This window comes from Acinonyx jubatus, chromosome A3 (genome assembly GCF_027475565.1).
Source record: "Acinonyx jubatus isolate Ajub_Pintada_27869175 chromosome A3, VMU_Ajub_asm_v1.0, whole genome shotgun sequence".
Taxonomy (NCBI): Eukaryota; Metazoa; Chordata; class Mammalia; order Carnivora; family Felidae; genus Acinonyx; species Acinonyx jubatus.
Window position 1 is genome coordinate 6,487,953 of NC_069388.1, and position 10,467 is coordinate 6,498,419.

Here is a 10,467-nt window from a genome sequence, read left to right on the forward strand (position 1 = left end):
GTTTATGACAAAAAAAAAAAAAAAAAAAAAAATTCTATTTTATGGATGCTTACTACTAGTAATTTAGTAATTTAAATTTGTTTATTTTTCTTTAAACAAAGGCTCAGTGTTTTCATTACACCAGTCACTTATTTCTATTTTTCTCTACATTTGAATCTTTATTATGTAACATTCAATAAATGTACAAAGTAACCCCCAAAGCAATTTTCCAGTGTGGAGGCCCTATTAATAGCAGGAGGGCAAAGCCAAAACACACAAATTCACTGGGAAGAGAAAAGAGAGATTAGCCAGGGATGAAAGGGAAAAACCAGGGAAACCACAATTAAAGCAAAAGCTATAGGTAACCCCTGCTCAAGACCCCAGAGGTGAGTCTGTTTCTGCTAAGTTCCTCTTTCGGGGTGAACCATGGTTTTCTTTAAACAAAAAAAAGTGGGAAGCGAGACACAAAAGGTCAAACACTGAATGCTTCTATGTATAGGCAGTATCCAGAAGAGGCAAATCCATGCAGACAGACAGCAGACTGGCGGTGGCCAGGGGCTGGGGAATGGGAGGGACTGCTCCACGGTCAGGGGGTTTTCCTTGGGGGTGAGGGAGACCGAGAAAGGAACTAGGCAGAGGTGCTGACCTTTATGTTTATGACTTTCACTTCGAGATAATGTGTATGTACCCATGTGCAGAAACACACACAAAAGTAGGACAAGCTTAGGTAGGTGAGTCGGCTTCCCCGGAATATTGCCTGCTTGACCCTAACAGTGAACTTTAGCTTTTAACTAATTGATTAATTCTTCTTTCAGCTCTATTTAGGTATAATTGACAAACACAAATTATATACATCCAGGGTGCACAACTTGATGATTTGATACGTACACACACTGTGAAATGATCACCATCAAGCCAATTAACACACCCACCACCTCAGTTACCACTAAATGGTAAACTCTGAGGGGCTTAAAAGATTTAAATTCACAGTGTCTGAAGAGTAGCATCTTTAAAAGCTCCCTGGGCCGAAAATTTTACTTCTCTCCAAATCCATAGAGCCACAGGTTATTCCAATTCGGAGCACGGTGCTTCCTCCCTCAGGCACAGTTTGCCCCGCACGGCGCACACACGTCTGTTAAGCAGAAGTGTACAAAGGTGCCAGAATGCTCCAGGTTCAATGTGGTTGTTTACAGACCAACGGAAGTTTGTACTTAGGTGAGCTACGTCTCCCCTCCGCCCCCAGCCTAACCCCATTTCCTGAATGAAAATGGTCAAAAATTACTACCTTCCACATGTAATGTGTTCGGCAGAAGATTCCAGATGACAACTGGGACTACCAGCTTTTAAAGATATTTCTAAATGGTGGGAAAAGAGGTTAAACCTTTGGCTCACACTGAGGCATCCTATAAAAAGGCACCTACTAAGCCATTCAACACTCATATTTTTTAAGGCAGAAGTACACAGGTCACTTACGTTCACTACACAAATGTCAACCTTAAGATTTCTGGTGCTCTGGTCAGAGGATTTGTTCGCTCCAAATTTGAAGCAAGTTACCATCACCAGCTGGGTCTTTAGCTGACTGACTGACCACACATTCGGTAAAACGATTTTCCGCTGCCTGTTTTTCGGCAGTTATGAGGAAATGGAAGTCGTCTGGTGGGCAACATTTGTCCTTTGCTTTCTCTCCCAGAGGAAAAGACCAAATAATGCACCTCCCGTGTCGCATGAGGAATTTTAAAACTCCCTCCCTACTTTCGGCTCTCCTCCCCTCAGGAACAGAAGGCACAGGCTCCGAAGCTGAGCGCACTTGGACGCCACGTCACAAACGGCCGCCAGGGAGTTAACACGGCCTTGTGCCAGCTCTGTTGCCTCCGAGGCACCCCCAAACCAAAGGACGCTTTAGGCAGTCTGTGCGATCATAAAGCTACAGCGCAAACCGTAACAGTGCCCGTCCGTCTGACCGGACTCTCCATCAGCTGCCCCACGTCCATTACTGACCTGTGCCGGCCATTCATCTCCAAGCCCACAACGGGGCAGATGAAACGCGCCCGCTGGAGGTCATCGTGTTTGTCACCCTTTGTGTTTCCTTTATCCCCTTCCCAGGCGGGATTATCAGAAAGCCTTAGTTCTGTCACATTCTGTGAAAAAACATCAATATTTTAAGAATTCATCTGATAAGTGGATCCTCCTTAGCCTCAACGACCGCCGAAGTCAGCAGAGAAATTGTTATTACAGTCCTTTCCCGTCCAAACCTCTTCTTCCTACTTTCCTTTGGCCGTCACTTATAATATGAAGAAAAACTGAAACCACAAATTGTGATAGGAAACGAGTTTTCCAATTCACTGACTGGCAAGTGAATTAGTTAATTTCTACTTTACAATTATTTTGACATTTAGGGGAAAGTAACTTTGGACATGAAAAACTATGCCACTAAGAGAAAGCTCTGTATCAGTTTCATCCAGAAAGGAACATTTTCCTTCTCTGCAGATGAATCCTCACTGAGGTGTTCCATATTACTGGCCGCCCATGTTTATTTAATAACTGAACAGACAGTAAAATCTATGAGACCACGGTCTAATATCCAAAGCAGAATATTAGCCAGAGAATACTATTAGATCCCAAGATCTGGCCATTCAGGTTTTCAAAAATTCACCTTTACAAGGAGTGATCTAATGGCTCCACTTGAGCATCTGACATTTAACCCACCATTTTGATTTCAGCACTCCGGACAGCAGCCGAGAGCCTTGAAGGGAAAGCCACTGTGCCTTGGGTCGGCTTCCTGGTTGATGCGGCCATGTGTCTCCTCAAGTTCTCTAAGTATGTGTGGACTAGTATATGACAGTAATGATAATCTGGCATATTTGCATCATTTTATGTGAATCCTTCTGCTTTTACAGTTCTGATTTCTTGGAATTTTTTTCTTTTTTGCATTAAAATTAAAAGTTCAACCATGTACCTTGAATATTATTTTAAATATAGAACTGGATAAATTAATTTCAATGATCATCATATTCAAATAAGATCACTATGCTACCATGGGTCTTTTAAGGAATGAATTCTCTTCCCAAGATAAAAGGTGACAGAAATCAACATGGTTATTTCTAAAGCATGACTTTAGCTACATCTCAGAATTACTAATTTGCCTGAAATTAACTTTTCTTGTATCCTGTAATCATTGCAAGAATTCAAACAAAAAACCTAATATCATAATAAAAATTTTAAAAAGAAAAAGAAAAGAAAAACCCAAAGCCTTATATGGGGAGTTAGGGATTCTGGTTCTGGGTTAAATGCGTCATTGTGTGGCCTCAAAAAGTCATGGATAGTGAGAATTCCCACCTGTGGGATGAAGTGTTTGACAAGCTTGATGGTCCCCAAGTTCTCTGCCACTTTTCTGATTTTTCTCCCATCGACCAGATTTGAAAGATTTTGTCCTCTCAACCAACTTCCTTTACTAAAAAACTTGTTTTTCCATTTAAAAAAAAACCTTTTTTAATGTTTATTTATTTTTGAGACAGAGAGAGACAGAGCGCGAGTGGGGGAGGGGCAGAGAGAGAGGGAGACACAGAATCTGAAATAGGCTCCAGGCTCTGAGCTGTCAGCACAGAGCCCGATGCGGGGCTCGAACCCGTGAACCACGAGATCGTGACCTGAGCTGAAGTCGGATGCTTAACCGACTGAGCCACCCAGGTACTCCCTTGTTTTCCCATTTTCATGAAAGGACTTTAACTGCCAATCAGAATGTCTAAGTAGCAAGAAATACTACACTGATTTCATAGTGATCTACCTAGAAGTCTCTAGTTCTGTAAGAATTATAGAATTGAATAAAAAATTCAAGTAGCCAAGCTTTAAATACAAAAATGATGTCTCCAAACATTTATTCATCACATTAACAATTTTCAAAGTTCTTTTGCACATATTACATCATAACAGATTTATAATGCAGGAAGGCCAGGTGTGGGAATTTCTGGCTTGAGCTTTAGGTGACCTGCCCCAAATCACACTCTTATTAGATGGCTGGGTGGGACTAGAATTCCAAATCTCAGCCTTCAGTCTACAATGTGCACGAACTCTACAAAATAAATCTTAACCACTGACACCCCTGGAGCACTTCAGAATCACCTGTCTTACCTTGATGCTTTTAATGTGAGATGTTGCCTTCCCAAGAGCCTTTTCGGAAGATTTGTCCAAAAGGAATTCAATGACGGCATCTTTGTTATAAAGTCTGCAACAATAAGGGTCAGTCCAAACACTGTGGCAACCGTCAACCGCCACACAAAGGAGGAAGAACTAAACTGAGCTCAATCCAAAGTCATCTACACTGGATAACAGAAATGGCTTGCGTCGCTAAAAAAGTAAATTAAATCCTGGTTCAACCATCTCCACAGCATACAAAGAAAGAAAGTAGTTTAAACCAAGGGTTGCAACCTGGCAATCTGAGGACTGACTGGGATCTGAACAGTATGGAAATTTAATATAAAAGTACACATTTTCAACTTTCCCTGGGAAAAAAAAAATCAGAGGTTCTGGAACCACTGGGCTCACTTTCTGGAACAGCAACAGCTGACTGGAAATGAGTAGCAGCTGCCCTTTCAGACAGGACACGGACTCTCCAGTTTTCTCCAGTCCCCACCATTCCCTACAGCCCCACATGGCTCCTTCATGCGTTTATGTTTATAACGGAGCTCCTACTGGCCCCTGCATTTTCAGATCATGAATTAAATAAATCAAACTGAATAGGAAAATGCAGAAACATGGTCAGAGACAAGGAATGATAACCTAGGCTTCACACATTTGTTTGAGATGATTCACATTTCATGAATCAAGAACTGTACTTACACACTGAAATTCTTTTAAAAATTACTGAATAAAAACTCATCTCAATTAAGTAAAGGAACCATACCTGCCAAGTTCACAGGCAACTATGGGTCGCCTTAGTATTTCCTGACTTAAAGTACAATAGTTCCACTGGGCCACTAGTTCAGCATCTTTGTCAACCTAAGGGAAAAAAAAAAAAATCCTTTCAATTAACTTCACCTCCAAAAGACATATGGTCCGCAGTTCTACATATAAAGGCTAATTCAGTTTTACCACATGTGATGATTTTTGTCTTTGAAATCAAAGATGGCAACACACGAAGCTGGGACTTAAAAAGTCAAAGTAATCAACACCATGAAATAAGTTCCCTCTAAATGTGATACCTAAAACAAAACATTCACATCAAATAATTAAATTGCCTATGCAAGCTGCATATAAATATTAGCATTTGCATCCTTTTGAGTTATTTATTTTTTGTAGTCATCTCTACATTCAATGTGGGGCTCGAACTCACAACCCCAAGATCAAGAGTCACACACTCTTTCAACTGAGCCAGCCAGGCAGCCCTGGCTAGTATTAGCCCAAATACTAATTTGTATCTTAACAGTAAGTTAGAGAAGCCATACAGAAAACAATAAGCAGTACTGCTTAATTTCTATCAATGGGAAAGGCTCCAAAGCTTTAGCAGAATATAAGGACTCAGGACTCAGAAAACAGGTTTGTTGTTTTTTAAAGTTCAGCACATGGGGCGCCTGGGTGGCGCAGTCGGTTGAGCGTCCAACCAGCCAGGTCACGATCTCGCGGTCCATGAGTTCGAGCCCCGCGTCAGGCTCTGGGCTGATGGCTCAGAGCCTGGAGCCTGTTTCCGATTCTGTGTCTCCCTCTCTCTCTGCCCCTCCCCCGTTCATGCTCTGTCTCTCTCTGTCCCAAAAATAAATAAACGTTGAAAAAAAAAATAAAGTTCAGCACAAAGACTACAGAATTCTTTTAATGTAGTTAAAAAACTTTTTTTAATGTTTATTTTTGAGAGAGAGAGAGAGAGAGAGAAAGAGCGAGAGAGGGGTAGGGGTAGAGAGAGAGGGAGAGACGGAATCCGAAGCAGGCCCCAGGCCCTGAGCTGTCAGCACAGAGCCCAATGCGGGGCTCGAACTCATAGACTGCGAGATCATGACCTGATGTGAAGTTGGACACTTAACCAACTGAGCCACCCAGGTGCCCAAAGGCTACAGAATTCTTAATAAAAATCACCAATTTAACACTGTTCATTAGGGAGCATATCAAATCCTTACCCACATTATGAAAACCCAAACATAAGACCTTCCATTGCCCTCAAATGCTATTTCACCTACATAATATTCCACGTCCCACTCTTTTCCCCTCCTAAAATGCCAAACCTGAATAATATAATAGGATGGCGTAAGTGGGACAAAATAGGAAAAGACAAAAATGAGGAAAAATTCCCTTCAATTTAATTTCTACAGTAACAACTGCTTACGTGTTTACTGTGTACCAAGCGCTATGTTAAGCAGTTTCTGTGACTTAATCTTTTAGCCCTCATAAAAACCCTGTAGCTTAGTATTTTTACTTTGTTATTGAGGAATTGGGAGTACCAAGAGGTTAGGTTACATGTCCAAGGTCACACAACAAGCAGATGAAGGAGCTAAGAATCCAAGCAGGCCGGCTCCAGAGACCATGCTTCTAATCGCTACTTTCTATTGCCTATTATTTCAAACAGAACAAAATAAAAACAAAACCCGCATTATGGCAACTGTTATTCTATCTATACCCCAGGTCCAAGAGCCACACCTTGACAGCTTAAACAGCTTTTATCAAAATTCACACTGTAGCTGAGCCCTGAGAAAACCTGCCACCAGTGAGGTCAATTTACTACATTGTCTGCAGATGCAAAAAAGCCATTCAAGTCCAGGATCTACTTTCTGGATCCCTTACCTTCTTTACCCATAGTCCTCAGCTGATTTTTTTTTTTTAATTTTTTTTTTCAACGTTTATTTATTTTTGGGACAGAGAGAGACAGAGCATGAACGGGGGAGGGGCAGAGAGAGAGGGAGACACAGAATCGGAAACAGGCTCCAGGCTCTGAGCCATCAGCCCAGAGCCTGACGCGGGGCTCGAACTCACAGACCGCGAGATCGTGACCTGGCTGAAGTCGGACGCTTAACCGACTGCGCCACCCAGGCACCCCGGTCCTCAGCTGATTCAAAAAATATCGGGAGAGGTGGGGGCAGGGAGAAAAGCCATAAACTAATCTTTGCCCAGGGATCTAAAAATTGGTAACCCCCCAAAACTTCTGAAAACATTTTTTTCCAAGGTCTGTCTTCTTTTCAGGGCAAGGTCTTAAATTCCAGACCAAACACACCATATGAGTAATCAAAAATATTAAATTACTATATATCTGGGGCACCTGGGTGGCTCGGTCGGTTCGTAGGTTCAGGCCCCACATCGAGCTCTGTGCTGACAGCTCAGAGCCTGGAGCCTGCTTGGGATTCTGTGTCTCCCTCTCTCTCTGCCCTCCCCGCCCCCCAAAATAAATAAACATTAAAAAAAAAATTTTTTTTAATTACTATATATCTATCCGAAATGTAAGCAATGCAAAGGCTGGACTCTGTTCCCTGCTGTGTCCCCAGGGCCTAGAATGGTGCCCATGGCAAGCATTTCATAAAGTATTTGTCGAACAAATAAGAATAACACAAATCTATCCTGCCTGAGCGCTCCGGCTATCTCCCATCACCCTTTCTTCTTTTCTATCTCCTTCTGACACCCTGCCGAGCTTTTCATTAAGGTGCTCCTCTTCAGCCCTGGCCATGAGTTAACAAAACCAGCTGCATGCTTTTCTGGCAAAGCTCTTATGAGTGGTGACTATCCAGCATGAGCCTATGCACATGTAGGTGTGATCAGAGGGCGCCTCCAATCTCTTGAGTGCTCATTCATTCTTGCATCCAACACTTATTTACCAGGTGCTGACGGTGTGGCAGAGGTAAGACACACAAGGTCTCTGTTCACGTAAGAGAAGGACAGACAATAAACAAATAAAAACTGTGATTAAATACCATAGAGAAAAACAAAGCAGCAGAAGAGAATAGAGAGGGAATGTATTTTGCAACAGTGGACTGAAATGACATTTGAGGAAAGAACTGAACAAAGTAACAGAGATGAATGGTATCTCAGCGAACGATGTATCAGGTTGTGGACATTCTACTCCAGGCTGAAGAACAAAGGCCTGTGTCGCTGAAACAGAACCAAAGACCTGGAGGGGGGTAGAAGATGAGGGGTGAGAGAGACAAGGCATCTGATCACACAAGACCTGGTGGGATTTTCTTCTGAATATGACAAAAAGCTGCCGGGCGGTTTTAAATACAGTGGTGATATGTGAGATTTACCTTTCCAAAAGCTTTCTCCAGCTGCTGAATGGAGAATACATGGAGCACCCACGTGTGCCGGGCGCTAAACTGGGTGCTTTATGTGCCTTCTGTTATTAAAAAGTAATTACTAATGCTTTGGGGCGCCTTCTGTTATTAAAAAGCAATTACTAATGCTTTGGGGCGCCTGGCTTAGTCGGTAGAGCATGTGACTCTCGATCTTGATGTCATGGGTTGGTGCCCCATGACGGGCGTAAATTATTAAAAAAAAATAAATAAATAAAGCATTAAAAAAAAAGTAATTACTAATGCTACCTTTGAATTCCTGCATAAATGGTTGGAAATCCCGGCTTCATTAGCTATCAGTTGTGTGATCCTGGTCATGTTACTGACTCAATTTTCCTGTTAGTAGCATGGAAATTATATACAATGTTCTCAGTTACCTATGGGAATTAACAGCTACCCGCTCATTCATTGGGTACTCACCATATTTACTGTGCCAGGAACTGTGCTAGTTGTAGAGGGGGAAAAGGCAAAGCCTCTGCCACAGGGAGCTTACCTTTCCCTGTGACGGACCTTAATCAACCACGAAGGCAGTGCACAGAGTGGTAAGATAGTTTTTTAGGAGCAGGGCCTGCTCCTGTGTGGATAAGGGAACCTTTGGGAAGAATTCCCGGAGAAAAGGAAGTTGGTGTGTACAAAACTCAATCAACAGCAGCCACCCGTATCCTTGTTACTAACTAACGGCAGACGGGCTTTAAATCCTGGCCCTGGCACTTAACTAGCGGGGTAACTTTGTCCTCTCGGCCCTCAATTTCTAGGTCCGAAGAGCGAGGATAATGACAGTAAGAACTGTACGAGCTACCCCATATAAAGCGTACCCCCAGGTGAACGGCAAAAGCAAGCACTCAATAAAGGTCTGATATTAATACTGTCGGTAATTCTGAGTTCTCCAAATGAGCACGGCAGCATCAGGAGCCCCGCTGGCTCACACCACCCCCACCCCCCTCGCTCCCTGGGGACCCCACACCCCCGGCCCCCACCGGGCCCACGTCGCTGACCTTCTCAACCTTCTTCGGCCCCTTCACCAGTTCGTGTCTCTTGGGGATGGTTCCTCCGTCGCAACCCATCGCAAACCGGGAGTCAGAATCCCCAGCACCAACCACTTCCGGGAGTTCCCGGCGACCGCTGCAGTCACTTCCGGCGCGCCTGGATGACGCACTACGCCCGACGCGACGCAGTGAGGCGGATCCGTTGCCAAGCCCCGGTTGCCATGGAGAGCGTCGCTAGGCGGTGGGCGAGGCCCCGCGGCCAGGCCTGCCGGAGCGCGCGCGAAGCCTTGCGCGCCGAGGGGCTGGCGGGGCGTCCCTCCCTCCTCCCGGTGGGCGCTGAATTCCTGCCGCCCTGTGGCGGTCGCTCGCCGCGGTTCGGGAGCGGGGGTGACTCAGGAGCACCCCCGGTTCTCGGGCCCCGTCCCACCCCAGCACGTCTGACTGTGGGTCTGGCACATCCCCGGAATGGGAGCGCCTGGAGGGAAAGGGGTGCATTTTATTAATGCAATTAATGTTGCATGTGAATGACATCTGTTGTGTCAGAGAACCATCACGTGTGCAAAGGAGAACTTGTAACTGAGCACCACCGTGACTTTAACACTCTCAACAAATCCCGTGAAGTGGTGTTCTAGTACTAGTGTTCTAGTTCTAGTAGGTTCTGGGGGAGTAAGATTCTCTAGGCCTGCAACTTTCATACTGCCGTGTGGACCGTCTATAGATGAAATGTTGCAGAGTTGGTCCAGGAATGTATCTGATCCACAGCCCCCTTTATTTATTTATTTATTTATTTATTTATTTATTTAAAAGTAGGTGTAGTGAACAGAGGCAGCTTTATCAAGGCTACACTGATGTTTGCTTGCCTTTTCCAAGAGATAGGTTGTATTAGGTCATAATGAGAGGCCAAATCCCTTGCAAAACCCCGGCTAAAATCCATGACTGTCTGCTTTCAGGCTCTTGGCTCTCTTTCCAGTTTTTCCTTTAATTATGGTAAATATTAGGGGAAAGTCTCACCACAGCGAGTAAGGTGGACCTATACGATTGGATGATACCTTGCTGACCACAGTGAGACATAAACAAACAAACAAACAACCCTGAAAATATTCCCCAGCTGGGAACAGAAAACATGTGGATATGAAAACTTCAAGGACTGTAACATTGGATTCTCTGTGACTGCAATTGATGGGAATTTAAAGAAAATAAACCTTCTAATCCGTTGGTCTCTCATTGCCTTATGATTTATTTTT

General features: G+C 43.8%; 1 protein-coding gene across 3 annotated transcripts in view; it reads right to left on the minus strand.

Annotated features, from left to right (window-relative positions):
* RTF2 (replication termination factor 2) overlaps nucleotides 1-9,390 on the minus strand; it is a 41,876-nt gene extending 32,486 nt beyond the window's left edge. For 2 of the 3 annotated variants that reach the window (XM_015066945.3, XM_053199790.1), the window contains exons 1-4: nucleotides 9,233-9,389; nucleotides 4,880-4,974; nucleotides 4,108-4,201; nucleotides 1,978-2,117 (exon numbers count right to left, since the gene is read on the minus strand). In XM_015066945.3, the coding sequence (XP_014922431.2) occupies nucleotides 1,978-2,117; nucleotides 4,108-4,201; nucleotides 4,880-4,974; nucleotides 9,233-9,301 (398 nt within the window). In that variant the 5' untranslated portion in view covers nucleotides 9,302-9,389. Of the gene's footprint in view, nucleotides 1-1,977; nucleotides 2,118-4,107; nucleotides 4,202-4,879; nucleotides 4,975-9,232 lie in introns of all 3 variants that reach the window. The other variant, XM_053199791.1, reaches the window with a different exon arrangement.
* Nucleotides 9,391-10,467: the final 1,077 nt, after the last annotated feature.